This window comes from Saccopteryx bilineata, chromosome 3 (assembly GCF_036850765.1).
Source record: "Saccopteryx bilineata isolate mSacBil1 chromosome 3, mSacBil1_pri_phased_curated, whole genome shotgun sequence".
Lineage (NCBI taxonomy): Eukaryota > Metazoa > Chordata > Mammalia > Chiroptera > Emballonuridae > Saccopteryx > Saccopteryx bilineata.
Genome location: NC_089492.1, coordinates 208253462 through 208270707, shown reverse-complemented (window position 1 = coordinate 208270707; position 17246 = coordinate 208253462). Strand labels below are relative to the sequence as shown.

Sequence of the window (17246 nt, the reverse complement as noted above, 5' to 3'; positions counted from 1 at the left end):
AATTATTTCCAAAAAATCAGATTTGGACACCAGTATACCCAGGCAACTCAGTAACAATATAATAGGGATTGATGGAAAGAAAAGAGTTTCCACAGAATCCAATTCTAGGAAGAAATTTAATCTAAATCCCAAAATATGGGGAATAGTTCTTCCTTCCTGTATCCAACTGCACGTCAGCAGTTGATAAAATAAAACTGAATTAAAAAAAAAAAACCCTTAGGGGAGGCCATAGCAGTCAAGAATGAAATAAAAGCCTACCAAAGAATAAAAGTAATCTCCATTTTCAGAAAGTCAGTACAAAGATGGGTTCTTGGAGATTAAACAGTGTCACAGAAGCAGAAAATGTGAATAAAGAGGCATGAGAAAGTAAAGGCTAAATAGGAAATACAGACTGGTATCATTTGGATTATTCTATATCTAAGCCTAGCCTAAATATTTGGGACAGTTTTTAACAAAGCAAGAATCTCATCACAGTGATGTACCACTGACCCTTGAACAGAGGAGGTTTGAACTGCAGGGGTCAACTGAAAAAATTCTTCATATGTAAACTGGTGCAATAAAAGGTTCACTGTGTTCGACACAGATGCTTGTACAGATAGAAAGAAGTACTTGGTCAAAGGTACAACATATAGGGAGAGGTACTAATTTCTAAACTAAACCAAAACACAGATCATTCAATTATTCATTCCTTTTATATTCACTCAGCTCTAGAGGTAACAGCTATGTTGCCAGGCTTGTCAAGGGTACTGAATTGAACATAAGATCAAAAGGTATTTGGAGAGATTTCTGCTCTAAGTTAAGAGTAGCTTTTAGGCTTCATATCGTCCAATCTATTTCTCTTCTAGTATTATCACACTGCCACATTTGAACCAAAAAGAAATGGTCTAGATCAGTGGTCCCCAACCTTTATTGGGCCACAGACCGGTTTAATATCAGAAAATATTTTCACAGACCGGCCCTTAGGGTGGGACGGATAAATGCACAAAATAAAATTATGCGACCGGTGTAAAAACTGTGGTATTTTAAAATATAATTGTCAAACTTACAAGACAAGTGTCAAGAGTGAGTCTTAGACAGATGTAACAGAGGGAATCTGGTCATTTTTTAAAAATAAAACATCGTTCAGACTTAAAATATAAATAAAATGGAAATAATGTAAGTTATTTATTCTTTCTCTGCGGACCAGTACCAAATGGCCCACGGACGAGTACTGGTCCGCGGCCTGGGGGTTGGGGACCACTGGTCTAGAGTAGAAGCAGGATAACAGAATTTCACATAAAAATCTCCATGATAGAGCTTAATACTATAATTATTTCACCAGAAAAAACTAAATAACATTCACCTATTACATATATATTGTTTTAGCTTAGGAATTTTTAATCTCGGCCATAAGAAGTTTATTAAAAGAATGACTGAATTCAGTTTTTTATGTCCACAAACATAACACACTCTACCAAAATTTCTGAAATCACTGTTTTATCATCAATCAAAATGGACATGATTCAACTGTCTTTAGCTATGTCTCCAAACATGATTAGATGCTTTATTTTGTATTTATTCCCATTATCAAACCACTACCAAAAATCAAGGTAAAATGAAACCAAAGTCATCAAAACAGACAAAGAGAAGAAAATAAACTAAACTGGCAGTACCAAAGACTGAAGAACTTTAATCTTGCAATACCAGATGGGACAAAAGTAGGTTTACAGTTGTTAGTATGGAAAATAATATAATAATACAAGAATAAACTGTGTTTCAGGTACTCACAACTGTAAACTCACCTTTGCACTTCCCTGTATGTTTAAAATGTAAATATTTGACATTCTGAGTATAGTTGTTATTTAGGAGGAAAAAGAGCTGCCTAGTTTGAAAGAAACTGTCCTCTCCAATAGCATAAACAAGAGGGAGTAAACCAAAAGAATTTTCCCATTAAAGAAGAGGAAATAAACAAGGCAAACCTCTTCCTTTCAGATAACACATAAAATAAAGAGTAGCTGATAATTCAATTATTTACTAAGTATTCATCTGAAGAAGCAAATGTCAATATAAAGGGAAGGGAGGAAGTTGGTGATTTGAAGTTATATGTGCCTCTTCCCAAATAGTCTTTATTGGAATTCCTCAACATCTTCCAATAACCCTGCCCTTGTTAAGAATCACTGCAAGTGAAAACCATTGTTAGGATGTTAGGACAGAAAAAAGATGCAAATCACTGATCTAGAGCATCTGTACATAATAAACTCTACCTTCTCACTGCAAAATTATATTTTTCATATATAATTGTGGGTTCTAGACAGCTTTGCTTCAATGAAGTGGTATTCAAATCTCTTTTCGCAATGTGAAAATTATAATGATTATTATCAGTCACAAAACAGAGAAAAACAAGCCTGTTGTTTGATTAGAGTCCTGTTACTTTGGTAAAACCTTGGCCATCCTGAAACCCTTGAGGTCTAAATTATTCTGGACAGTTAAATAAACTGTAATAATACACAACTGTTTAAAAGACTTCAATAATTCAAAAGTGTAAGCAAAAATTTCCTTCCCATACCATCCTCACTCCCTTTCCCCTGAGGGTAAAAGCTGTAAAACAGTTTGGGTGTATATTTCTGGCCCTCTTCAGAATATATACAAATTTTACACAAAAGTGTATATACAACTAGCTTAAGCAAGGAGATTTGCTATACATTCAGTTCTGCAATTTGATTTTTACACTAATGGAGTAAATTGCCTTTTAAGCTTATATATGTTGGTACACTTGATTTAGTTAAACTGCGTATTCCATAGTATTTTTCATCACTCTCTTACTGACAGGTACTTTTAGGCTGAATACTTTAAAATATTTTTTAATCTTTTCCTTTACTTTTTGTCATTTTCCATTATTGCCAATCTTCTTACTTCCATTGGAAAACTTGGAATCCAACTAACTTAATGTGCTAGAATTGAGATCAAATGGAAAAATTTTTGTTCACACGTGAATACAATTTTGATTGCTATTTTAACTTCTCAGAGGTCCTTTAATCATCTAAATTATTGAAGGGTAAAGTTCCCAGATTGTCATTTGACAGGTGAAATATCTGCAATCCACTACAGGTAATTTCATTTCTAAGAATTGAAAAAAATTTAACTTACCTTAATTGTTTCGCATAGTTCTGTTCAATTTCTATTCTTTCTTTAACAAATTTGGCATATCTTTCCAAGAAGTCAATTCCCCACTGTGTATGCTTGTCTAAGCTGTCGAACTGATCCTAGAAAAGAAAGGTAAAAGCACATTGAAAAATCTAATTTTATCTACAAATGCTTTAACTAACTTCTGATATTTGTCCAGAGAGGCAATGAGGCAAAAATAGAAAACCTGTTTCTTCTGCTGGTCCCCATCCATCGCATCCTTTAAGAACCAGACAGAAATAGGTTCCTCAGCATAAATCATGCTACTTTATGCCTAAATGCCTTTATATATATAAATACATGTGGTTCTCCCTGGCTACAACACCTTTCCTTACTCACCTATTTTGCAATCAACTCGTTCCTCCTTTGAGATTCAATTCAAATACTCCTTCCTCCAGAAAACAGCCCTAGACTTGCAGACTGGGAGAAGTGGCCTTTGTCTGGTTCCCCAGGCTCCTCCAAAATTAATGTTATCTACCTGCCATACTATATTGAGGGCAGGAACCAGGTATCATTCAACTCTGAGTTGCCAAGACATAAACACCATGTATGCCCGACACCATAGCATGCACTCGAAGATTTGTTTAGCAGAATCAAATATAACTGGGTTCATATTTTGGGCTCTGCATTTACCAAATCTTGGGCAAGTTACCAAGGCAGTTTGAACTTTTTCCATCTTAAAGTGGGAGTCCCATCACCCACCTCATTAGGATTATGATGATGTCATTAAGTGTCCTGAAATGCAGTACACACAATACTACAACATTGTCCTGTAAGGCTGTTTTAGTTCTCAAAAAATATTCCCTTCTGTTGCTTGAAAAACCATCGTTTCCTATCCCTTAAAAATAATGTACAAATTGACTATTAACTTCGTGCTCTCTCCTTCCCTCATATTGAAGTCTATAATGCTAACAAAATATTCAAATATCATCTCTTTCCATACTCGTTTTTTCTTTCTGAAATCACTCATAGTTTAATTTAATCACACTTATTATTTACAAATGAATTTCCAAGTCTTTGCTTTATCTCTTTCCCTATCCATATTTCCTTAAATCATTTTAAAATTCTACTTGTAAAAGTAAAGTCTCTCTAAACAGCAGAGATACAATTCATCTCCCTACCATACTTTGGTATTATCACTCTAATTCTATTCTTTCACGCAACTTTTCATTATCATTTGCCTTCCTAGGTAGACTTGAAAACAGCAAGAGAACACACTGCTCAGTAAACTTATTGGTGTATTAATATTTCCCATTATAAATTGGAATTCTTTCAAATTTAAAAACTCTCAACAAAAAACACTGCAAAATAATAGCCTGAATTAAAATAATCGTTCTTCATTTTTCCAAAACGCTTCAAGTTTACTGTCATCATCTTAATCAATTTTTATATATACCTCTTTATCTTCTAGATGAACTCTCCAAATATTTTTAAAATTTTTTTTCAATGATTTGAGGTGGGGGAAGGAGAGAAAAAGAGGGAGAGAGAAAGAAAAGCACCAACTCGTTGTTCACTTAGTTCCATTTACTTGTGTGCTCATTCACTGCTTATCATCTGTGCCCTGGAGGAAGGGAGGGTATCCACTCTGGTGCACTGGTGATGCTTTATCCACTGATCCACTCGGCTAGGGCCTCCATTTCTTTTTTAATTATTTTTTTAACTTATTCATTTTAGAGAAGAGAGACAGAGAGAGAAGGGGGGAGGAGCAGGAAGCATCAACTCCCATATGTGCCTTAACCAGGCAAGCCCAGGGTTTTGAACCGGCGACCTCAGCATTCCAGGTCCACACTTGATCCATTGCGCCACCACAGGTCAGGATCCAATTTTTTTTATTATAAACCTCTCCCCTATCTGTGAGAAATCTGAACAAATACTTCTATTATATGTATATTCTAAATTATATAAGCTATACTATTAGATAATTATAAAATCCAAAAATAACAAATTTTAAAAAATGAAAATAAATATTATTTTTAAATAGTAATTTTTCTTATTAAACAAAGAAACAAAAGCCTATGGGCCATGACTTTTTAAAATATTAACAATTTTGGTGAGAGCAATGACTTGGATATAACTCTTTTTAAGATCCTGGTTTAATACTTAAAGACAAAACAATGTAAAGGCCTTGGTTCTAGGGAAACAAATGACACCTCACAAAAATATAAATATCTAAATGGAAAAGTTTACTGTTGACTGCATTTTCCAATTCCTTTGTCAATCTCATCCACCAACATGCAAAGTTTTATGGTAAAACTGCCTGACCAGGCGGTGGCGCAGTGGATAGAGCGTCGGACTGGGATGCAGAGAACCCAGGTTCTAGACCCCCCCCAGGTCGCCAGCTTGAGAGCAGGCTCATCTGGTTTGAGCAAATCTCACAAGCTTGGACCCAAGGTCGCTGGCTCAAGCAAGGAGTTAATCGGTCTGCAGCCCTGCAGTTAAGGCACATATGAGAAAGCAATCAATGAACAACTAAGGTGTTGCAATGAAAAATTGATAATTGATGCTTCTCATCTCTCTCCGGTTCCTGTCTGTCTGTCCCTATCTATCCCTCTCTCTGACTCTGTCTCTATAAATATAAAAATTAAAAAAAAAAAAAAAAAGAATTGCACCTCTTCCCTGGACCTACCATGGTTTGCCAAATTTGCAAAATTACGTGCCCCCCCAACACATACACACACCCTCTTTCTTGGTTCTGTTTCTCTGGAGAACCCTAAAACATTAAAATAAGTAAGAAATATGTTTCCAAGTTTTAAGTGTGCAGATACAGTATTTGTAGGTGACACACATCATTTTCAGCAACAAAATTATATAATAATAGATGCATTTCCAAATATTCATCATCAAAATGCTTTCTCCATAACTGAAGTTTCTTTGGAAAAGCAGCTATTCACTCACTATTAAAATTTCCCTTTTATCATGAAGGGACAAATTAAATTTTATCAAAAATACCTGCCAGGAAAGCATATTACTAATAATCACTTATTAAAGAAAAGGTCAACAAATTTGAAACAACCAGGAGATAAATAGCAAACCTATGTGAAACAAAGATTTTCAGTGGTCTCTCCCATTTCATTGGGAAATACTGTAAGTCTATCTACTATATTTTAAAGATTATTTTTCTAAAACTAGCCATAATAAAAATATGCAATAATATTCTGTGGACTTCTGGCTTTAATTTTCTTTGTTTACCTCTAAATGATGAAGTAAATAAATTGCAACATATCCCAATTTCTTTTTTAAAACTGCAGTCAATATACTGCTTTATTCATGATTACATGATTTTTTTCATAAAATGCTGTTCAAGTCGCTTACTGTTGAGAATTCTTCTTCTTCCACTCAACTTTCCTTTAGTGGTTCACAAAAAGTTCCAAATATACTTCATTATTGAAACAGAATCTAGCAAATATTATACGATGAGATGCTAGAAATATCTGAACTTTAATCACTGTATAGCAAATTTTCAACATAATATTTTCCCTAAAAGATATTTCTTTAGGGGTGTTTAATGAGACTTCTAACAGTATTTGTTGAGACAATTAGTTTGTCACCATGTTGTTTTACATATATCACTATTTTTATAACAAAAAAGCAAGTATAGTTCTAGTAACATCCTGTCTTTCATCAAGTTTGAAAATTCAAGAGGATTCCAATTCACTCATGTTCACAGCAGCATTGTGTACTATAACCTAAAGATGGAATCAAACCATGTGTCCATCAACTGATGCATGAATAAACAAAATATGGTGTATAGATACAACGACCTATTATTCAACCTTAAAAAGAGTATTCTGACACATGCTACATACAACACTGATGAACCTTGAACACAGCATGCTAGTTGAAAATAATCCAATCAAAAGGACAAATACTGTGAAGTTCCACTCATATGAAGTACCTAGAGTAGTCAAATACATAAAGACACAAAAGTAAAAAGGTGGTTCCCAAAGGCTGACTGGAAGAGTTAATGGGAAGTGACCATTTAATGGGAAGAATTTCCATTTGAGAAGAAGAAAAATTCTTAAGATGAATGGTGGTGATGACTGCCCAACACAATGAATATATGATACTTAAAGCCACTAAACTACACACTTAAAATGGTAAGTTTCTTGTTTTATTTTTGTAAAGAGAGAGAGAGACAGACAGGAACAAAGAGAGATGAGAAGCATCAATTCAAGAGTTGCTTCACTTTGGTTGTTCACTGATTGCTTCTCATACGTGCCTTGATCAAAGGAAGGGCTCCAACCAAGCCCATAACCCCTTGCTTAAGCCAGGGACCTTGGGCTCAAACCAACAACCTTGGGCTTTAAGCCAGCAACCTTTGGGTTCAAGCCAGTGACCATGGGATCATGTTGATGATCCCATGCTCAAGCCAGTGACCTTGAGGTTTCAAACCTGAGACCTCAGTGTCCCAGGGTCATGCTCTATCTGCTGTGCCACCATCAGTCAGGCTTAAAATGGTTAAGTTTTATGTCATTTATATTTACCATAAAAAAAGGGAGGGGGAGCCTGACCAAGCGGTGGCGCAGTGGATAGAGCATCAGACTGGGATGTGGAGGACCTGGGTTCGAGACCCCGAGGTCTCCAGCTTGAGTGCAGGCTCATCTAGTTTGAGCAAAAGCTCACCAGCTTGGACCCAAGGTCGCTGGCATGAGCAAGGGGTTACTCGGTCTGCTGTAGCCCCACAGTCAAGGCACATACGAGAACGCAATCAATGAACTAAGGTGTCGCAACAAAAAAACTAATGTTTGATGCTTCTTATCTCTCTCCATTCTTGTTTGTCCCTATCTATCCCTCTCTCAGACTCTGTCTCTGTTAAAAAAAAAAAAAAAAAAAAGAGGGGGCTCCCAAACATCAATAAGTTGTGAAACAATATATTCTTGACTGAGCCTAACCAGTGGTGGCGCAGCAAATAGAGCACTGGCCGGGTATGCTAAGGTCCCCAGTTCGAAACCCAAGGTCACTGGCTTGAGCATGGGATCATCAACAAGATCCCGTGGTTGCTGGCTTGAGCCCAAAGGTCACACTGGCTTGAGCAAGAGATCAGTGACTTGGCTTGGGCTCGCCCCCACTGCCATCAAGGCATGTATGAGAAGCAATCACTGAACAACTGAAGTGAAGCAACTATGAGCTGATGTTTCTCATCGCTCTCCTCTCATTCCCAAAACTCTCTAAAACCAAAATTATATATATATATATATATATATTCTTGACTGGTTATCACATGATTTTAAACATCACTAAAAAACTGCAGATGTATGATCTAGTCTTATTTTTCAAACTCTTGTTAACTACAGTATGATGGCATAGCATTATTATCTGATATCACAGGACACAAAATACATTCAGGGCAAGCTTCATTACTAACAGTAACAGATCAGTGGACATGTTTTAAATTACATTTTCAATAATTTCTTGGGGGAAGCCCACCTCTAATCCAAATGATTATATAGCCATTATATTTCTTTTGTTGACAAACATCGTTGATATTTTCTTAAACATATTAAGAGAAGCATCAGGCTTGCTATTTCCTACTGTTTGTTTATGCTCACATTATAGTATTATATTTAATTAATGGTGTATTTACAGGAAAGTTTAAGTCAAAGACAAAACTCCAGTGTCGACTGACATTTAAAATACTAGTAAAGTGTCACATTTCTTATTTTTAGATAATATATATAAATCAAAGTTCTAAGCTCTTGTCTCCTCATGTTAGTGTATCATCTTGTGTGCCCCCCTTTGAACAATCCCTGCTTTAAATTATGCATTGTCCTTTATGTGATCCACATCTAATCTGCATCAAGTCCTCTCTATCCTACTAATATAGTCTTACTGGCCTTTTATCTTTACCTTCTTTTGTATACACATAGAATAACAATTCTCTAATTTAGTTAATCACTTTACAAATTAAATTAAAAATATACTGCTCCAAATTCACATAATCCCCTAGATCTACTTCAAGCTCTTTCAGGATTCCCAAAGAAAAAAATAAATCATCTCAAGATTTGATATGCAAGACCTGTGTCTGTTTTAAAAAATTAACTGTCATTCCTATTTTCCCAATACTCAAAATCATTCATGGTATAATTCCACTGGATAGAACCTTGGATTATAGTCAATGGTTGGGTTCAGCCGGTTCAAACCAGTTCAGCAGAACCAATACCTAATTTTTTGTTGAGTTCAGCAAATCAGTTGTTAAAATAGCACTTGTAATCAAATTCTCTCTAAGGTGGGCGCCTGGGCAGCTGCCCAATGTGGAAATCACAAATTTACATTCCTTACTCTTTTTTAAACACTAATTTTTATTTATTTATTTATTTTTACAGAGGCAGAGATAGACAGGGACAGACAGACAGGAATGGAGAGAGATGAGAAGCATCAATTATTAGTTTTTCGTTGTGACTTCTTAGTTGTTCATTGATTGCTTTCTCATATGTGCCTTGACCACGGGCCTTCAGCAGACAGAGTAACCCCTTGCTGGAGCCAGCGACCTTGGGTCCAAGCTGGTGAGCTTTGCTCAAACCACATGAGCCATCGCTCAAGCTGGCGACCTCGGGGTCTCGAACCTGGGTCCTTCCGCATCCCAGTCCGATGCTCTATCCACTGCACCACCACCTGGTCAGGCCATTCCTTACTCTTTTTTAACATTCATCTGCGCAACAGTGTATTCTAAGTACCTGTAGTAATGTTCATTCCATCCACAGGTGAAAAGAATTGCAAGTGAGGACGCCAATCAAGAAACAATATGAAAATACTTAAATAACAGTTTTATTGTTTTTTTTTTTTTTTTTTTTGTCAGGTACTATTTAATATTTTTCATTAATATTTTAAAACTCTTATAACAATCTAGTTTTGTGTACTTCTTTTATTGTTCTTATTTAAGTATTAAATGCATGAAATAATAAACTACCTTTTGGCATATTGGGGTTTGTTTTTTTTTTACTTAAAAAGTTCATCAGGGCAGAGAACCAGTTGTTAAATTATTTGAATCCCACTGCTGATTATATCTATATATTAACTCTCAAGAAGTATTTTTAGAGTTGGTCACCATAACAAATCATAGAAGCTCAACTAATGAGAATATTGAGAAAGTAAGGTCAAATTTTATTTTTTAGTTACTGAAGATTAAGTCACCAGCTATAAAGTCTCTTTGGATACAATTCTTAATTTTTAATGTTGAGGGGTTTTTTTTGTGTTTTTTTTTTTATCTTTTTTTTTTTTTTTTTTTTTTTTTAATTTTTCCGAAGCTGGAAACGGGGAGGCAGTCAGACAGACTCCCACATGCACCCAACCGGGATCCACCCGGCATGCCCACCAGGGGGCGATGCTCTTCCCCTCTGGGGCATCGCTCTGTTGCATCCAGAGCCATCCTAGCACCTGAGGCAGAGGCCACAGAGCCATCCCCAGCGCCCGGGCCATCTTTGCTCCAATGGAGCCTCGGCTGCGGGAGGGGAAGAGAGAGACAGAGAGGAAGGAGGGTGGAGCAGATGGGCGCTTCTCCTGTGTGCCCTGGCCGGGAATCGAACCCGGGACTCCTGCACGCCAGGCCGATGCTCTACCACTGAGCCAACCAGCCAGGGCCTTAATGTTGAGTTTTAAAATATTCAAAAATATCACTGAACAACTATACAAGTAGAAAACATTAGAAAAGTCCAATTCTGATTTAATTATATTTGACCAAGGTTGTAACATACTTTTCAAGTAAAAAGATCCCAAATAAAAGCCAACTAAGTACAGCAATGAGCATTAAAAGGCAGTATAAAGGCAAGATATACACATTTGACAAGTGAAGCAAAGTTCTCTGCTTTGTAACCACTTTGGAAAAACAAAATCTAACTTCAAAATAAAGCACCTCTAAAAAAGCACTTGTCTAAAAGACAAGTCTTAAAACAGAAATTTTAAATACTATCATATTACGTAGCCATATTGTATATATTTTTTTGCCTTAAACAGTAAATCTACAAATAAGACTGCAAATAAGAATATATGTAAATATAAACTTAATGTTGTAACATTTAAAATAGAGAAGAAACATTTTTAAGATAAATTTTATTTAATCCATTAGATTACATTATCTGGGTTTTCAACTAGACATATTATATTATGAAACATTCTAAATATTACAAATTCTACCAGGCATCCCCAAACTGCGGCCCCCTGAGGCCATTTATCCGGCCCGCCGCACTTTCGGAAGGGGCACCTCTTTCATTGGTGGTCAGTGAGAGAAGCACTGTACGTGGCGGCCCTCCAACAGTCTGAGGGACAGTGAACTGGCCCCCTGTGTAAAAGTTTGGGGACCCCTAAACATTCAAAGTGAGTAATTTAAATTTTGAAAGAAAATGAGCAGAGAAACTAATTTGGCAATATTCCTATAAGAAAAAAAATGCAAAGTAAAGAGTAAAAGACCCGTCAAGAATCATACTTGAAATGTTAAAATATTCAGGAAACAAATACTCATTTTAAATTCTGTAATTGTACTGTTTTACTTTTTCTCTAAGCAGAGCTCAATAGAAACAGGTCAATTTTGAAACTGCAATATAACTTTACCAAAAATTGGTTTCATTACTCTTAACCAAGAAACATTAGATAAATACAAGTTATTTTTCACTTTATATACTGGTTTCCAAACTATCATTCACATAATTTGTTCACAGTGATTTTAGTACTTTCATGGGATTCAATAACTTAATAAATGTCTAAACCAGACAAACTTCATCATACTGCCTAGCACATATAAGGCTGATGAATAACCATTCTATCTGTATAGAATTTTTGAATTTACAAAGTGTTTTTATATATATTAACAGATGTCACCTACAAAACTCTATTGATAAGGCATTTTACAAATGAGCAAACCAAGTTACTGAAATTAAGAAATTCAAACAAAGTTTTAACTCTGGCTCTAATCTTTCTACTACCATACACCATCACGTATTAGTAAATAGTGGTTCCAGACCTTTCATGTTATAAATATGCAAACTAGTGTCCAGAATGATTAAATAATGTGCCCAGAGCAGGCTAGCAACCAAAATGGGGTAGGGACTAAATAGATTATCTCTTAAAATTATAATCAGTTTTATATTTTTAGTATCCAAATGAATAACTGTTATGAATACCATTATCAAAAATGATGCATATCTTTCACCAGCAGAGAAATATAAGGCTGAAAAAAATTGTTACTGGGGAACTTTGATAAAAGGAACAAATTAAAAATCTCAAAGCTAGAATTTGCCTAATACAAACACACACAGAATGCTTAAACTATCTTTACAATACTTCTGATAAGACATCAGTCAGCATCTTAGTGGTCATACTATTAGTGATTTAAAAACAGCAACAACAAAACTCCAGAAACCTGAGAGAAAATGACTGGAGACTGAAGAATAATTTTTATGATCACAAAATAAAGCACAAAGCTCTTAAATATCCAATTCCTTTGGTTTTAAGCCTCAAATCACACTTTTTCCTACACTCCATGCCAGCAAATACCTTAAACAAGTGAAACTAAGCAGTATTGTGAAATCATCTATAGATTAAAAATAAGTAAGAGCATTAAGTCATCAAAATAGGCAACTTATCCTCCCTTCCCTATTCTGTCTTTCACGCTGCTCGTACTTCTATGGATTTCATTAGGTTATATCCGAGTCCAAGCTCTTCTATTTCCTTGCTGTAATTGTCCCCTCACTTACTTTTCCAGCACATTCATTCTTACCACAGCTTTTATAAAATATATCTCCCATTTTATGATCTCATATTTCAATTTAAGAAATCTTTATTGTCTGTTTTCTTTCCTTTTTTTAAATTTGCAAAGTGTTTAGTTATTTTACCTTAGTCATTTGGGAAGACAAGAGAAACATTTTAAATTAAAGCTGCCATAAAAATATGTATTTTATATATCACAAAATGTTATTTTTTAGAAGTCACTATATAACATTCAATCCACGTCTTTCTAATTATTTTGACAGAGCCTTGCATCCAAATAAAGTCCTATTAAAGTATTTTTGGAAAAGCACCAAAGATCACAACTGTTTCAGAAAAGATTTTCTTCACTAAAAAGCAGAATAATGACTTTGCTGCCCTAGTTTGGTCTTACTCTGTGGCTCTGCTTTTCTGCCAGTTTCTCTAGCACTTCTGAATACCAAAGTACTGCCCAAAACATTTTAAAGATCTAATCGAACACAAATGATTTTTCTCATTTTATGATTCACAGGGGACTACAGAAACTTTCTTTGTGTTTAAATCTCATGGAGTTAAGAAATCAATTTACAATTCAGGGTCAACAACATCTATCCCCAAAGTAAATTAAGGAATATTTTAAGTTTTAAAAAATCAACTATTTGCATTGTTTTTGTTTTTAAGACAGATGCAAACTTGTATATTGAATTTACTGGGGTGACACTGGTTAATAAAATTATATAGGTTTCAGGTGTACAATTTATTATACATCATCTGTATATTATATGTTCACCACCCTAAATCAAATCTCTTTCTACCATCTTTATACTCCTTTACCCTCTCCTACCTCCCCCCAGCCCCCTTTCCCTCCTAGAATCTCCACATTGTTGTCTTTTTCTTTGCTTAATCCTATCACTATTTTTACCCAGGACCTCAACCCCCATCATATCTGACAGCTGTCAGTTTGTTCTTCATATCTGTGAGTCTGTTTCTATTTGGTTAGTTTATTTCATTTATTAGATTCCAAATATGACTGAAATCACACGGTACTTGTGTTTCTCTGCCTGGCTTATTTCACTTAGCATAATAATCTCTAGGTCCACCCATGCTGTCATAAAAGGTAGAGTACCTTCTTTTCTACAGCTGAGAAGTATTCCATTGTATAAATGTACCACAGATTTTAAAATTAATTTTGTACATTTTGTGTGTGTGACAAAGACAGAGAGAGAGAGGGACAGACAGACAGGAAGAGAGAGACATGAGAAGCATCAATGCTTTGTTGTGGCTCCTTAGTTATTTACTGTTTGCTTTCTCATATGTGCCTTGATCGGTGGGGCTGGGGGACTATAGTAGAGTGAGTGACCCCTTGCTCAAGCCAGCAACCTTGAGCCAAGCCAGCAACTTTGGGCTCAAGCGAGCAACTATGGAGTCATGTCCATAATCCCAAAGCTCAAGCCGGAGAGCTCACGCTCAAGCCAGCGACCTCCAGGTTTCAAACCCGGGTCCTTTGCATCCCAGTCTGACACTCCATCTGAGCCACCAACTGGTCAAGCTGTAATTTAATTTTTAATTAAATTCTAAATTAAACTCTTAAGACTTCAAAATCTATTCAGATGATTTTTCCAATACCTTAATGTATATTTTTATACTTTTCTTCCCACAACTTTCTCCTCTTCTCTACCTCAGCTTCTCACTCTAATGGTTATCTCCACTGTCATTAGCAATAATAACTGCAAGACCCCCTTCTCTCAATAACTTCAAGAATATCATAGATGGTTAGCCATCAACTCATTCATTTCAACATTGCAATACTTAAATTTTTTTGACCCCCACAGAGACTTCAAACCATTGATCTTGACACATTATTCCTGTCTCTCATTCCTATCCTATCTTCCTTTCCATCTTTACATAGCTTAGATTCCATGAGGCATCATTATAATCACTTTCTGCAAATAGTCTCACTGTCCTTGCCCTCTCTTGCTTTGCCAAATTTAACCCTAGTTTTAAATTCAAATAAATATTCACTGATCATTTCCCATGCTGCTGAAGGTGAAAAAGAAAAAAGGAGGGAGAAATGAAGGAAGGAAAGATGAGAGGAAACATGGAAAGAGAGACAAACCATGCTGACTATAGTCATACTTTGAAATTTGTGCCTATTAATCTAACAGGTTTTAATGCTTCTTAGCCTGACCCATTCATGATCTCATTATCCTAACCAACTATATCTCATACCTTCTTTTATTTTAAACTTACACTGCCTTCTATCTATCTCACTCTCAACTAATAATACTGCTTTCCTACTTCACTAGAGAAGCACTCAGAAGATAATTTGGATAAACTGTCAACACCTCTAGTACTTCCACTTACCTGAAGTAGTGTAGTTTCAGGTTTAGCTGTTAAAATGTTAAGACCGCCTGACCTGTCGCGGTGCAGTGGTAAAAGCGTCGACCTGGAAATGCTGAGGTCGCCGGTTCGAAACCCTGGGCTTGCCTGGTCAAGGCACATATGGAAGTTGATGCTTCCAGCTCCTCCCCCCTTCTCTCTCTCTGTCTCTCCTCTCTCTCTCTCTCTCTCTCTGACTCTCCCTCTCCTCTCTAAAATGAATAAAAAGTAAAAAATTAAAAATTAAAAAAAAAATGTTAAGACCCTAGGCATACATATGCTTGATGTATTCCAGGAAGAGCAAGAAGCTCACCTGCGGCCTTGGATGGTTGGCTCAGTGGAGGAGCGTCGACCCAGCATATAGCTGTCTCCCAGTCAGGGCACAAGAAAGAGATGACGACCATCTGCTTCTCCACCCCTCCCCCTGTCTCATCTTGTCTCTTCTCTCTGTCTCTCTCCCTCTTGCAGTGGTGGCTCGACTGGTTCGAGCGCACTGGCCCAGGCACTGAGAATGGAACCGAGGAGCCAATGCCTTGGGTGCTGAAAATAGCTCAGTTGCAAGCATGGCACCAGATGGGCAGAGCATCAGCCCTAGATATGGCTAGTCAGGTGAATCCTGGTCTGAGCGCCTGCAGGAGTCTGTCTCTCTATCTACCCTCCTCTAACATGGAAAACAGGAGAAAAGGGGGGGGGGGGGGCTCACTAGTAAGCCTGTTACTGCTGAATGAGCTGAGGGAAGAGCAGGAGGAGCTAAAGAGGAGGTGTGTGGGGTCAGGAAAAGAAATCACACGTGCCTCATCTCCCACCATAAGGACCTTGGCTTTAAACCTGAATGAGATGAAAACACACTGGAGAATCCTGAGCCTGACATGATCTAACTGAGGTTTTTCAACAGATCTTTCTGGCGTCTATGTTGATTAAAGGAGGGGATGGGGGGATACAACTTAAAGCAAAGGAGACTTAAGAAGGCTACTGCACTTACTCCAACCAGAGATAAGATTGGCTTGTGCCAGGGTAGAGGAAGCAGAGTGGTGAAAAGCAGTAAGGTTTTGAATATATTCTGGAGGGAGTGTCAACAAAATGTCCTGATGTTTTGAGTGTGGATTGTGAAAGAGTGACATAGATTTTGTGCACCATTAACTAGAATAAAGCTGCTCTGAACTAAAGGGAGGCAATTAAGTGAACAAGTTTGGTTGAGGGGAAGACAAAAGATTTGATTTTAGACATCCTTATACATCCAGGCAGATATGTTGAGTTGGCAGTTAAATACATTACGTCTGGAGATCAATGGAAGTGGTTCCCTTGAAGATACACGGTAAGACATGATCCTGGGTGCAGTCAGTGTCAGTTACACTCTGTTGCACACCAGTATTTAGAGGCCAAGGAAATGAGGAGGAACCAGCAAAGGACTTTGAAAAAGAGTGACCAATGAGGCACAAGTAAAACCAGAAAGTGTTACCTTGGAAGCCAAATGAATAATGTATTCTTTCAAAGAGAAAAAAAGTGATTCACTTTGTCAAGTGCCACTGAAAGTAAAATGAATACTAAGAACTGACCACTGGATTCAGCAATATGCAAATCATTAACAATTAACAAGAATAGTTTTTTGGGGGTTTTTTTTTGTATTTTTCTGAAGCTGGAAACGGGGAGAGACAGACAGACTCCCGCATGCGCCCGACCGGGATCCACCCGGCACGCCCACCAGGGGCTACGCTCTGCCCCTCCGGGGCATCGCTCTGCCGTGACCAGAGCCACTCTAGCGCCTGGGTCCAAGGCCAAGGAGCCATCCCCAGCGCCCGGGCCATCTTTGCTCCAATGGAGCCTTGGCTGCGGGAGGGAAAGAGAGAGACAGAGAGGAAGGAAAGGGGGAGGGTGGGGAGAAGCAAATGGGCGCTTCTCCTATGTGCCCTGGCTGGCAATCGAACCCGGGTCCCCCGCACGCCAGGCCGACGCTCTACCGCTGAGCCAACCGGCCAGGGCCAACAAGAATAGTTTTGTTGAAGAAATAAGGGCAAAAGCCTGACTGAAGT

General features: G+C 37.2%; 1 protein-coding gene across 3 annotated transcripts in view; it reads right to left on the bottom strand.

Moving 5' to 3' along the window:
• FNBP1L (formin binding protein 1 like) overlaps positions 1-17246 on the bottom strand; it is a 114488-nt gene that overhangs the window by 57410 nt on the left and 39832 nt on the right. For all 3 annotated transcript variants that reach the window (XM_066268692.1, XM_066268693.1, XM_066268690.1), the window contains exon 2: positions 3127-3242. In XM_066268692.1, coding sequence (XP_066124789.1) covers positions 3127-3242 — 116 coding nt within the window. The remainder of the gene's footprint in view (positions 1-3126; positions 3243-17246) is intronic.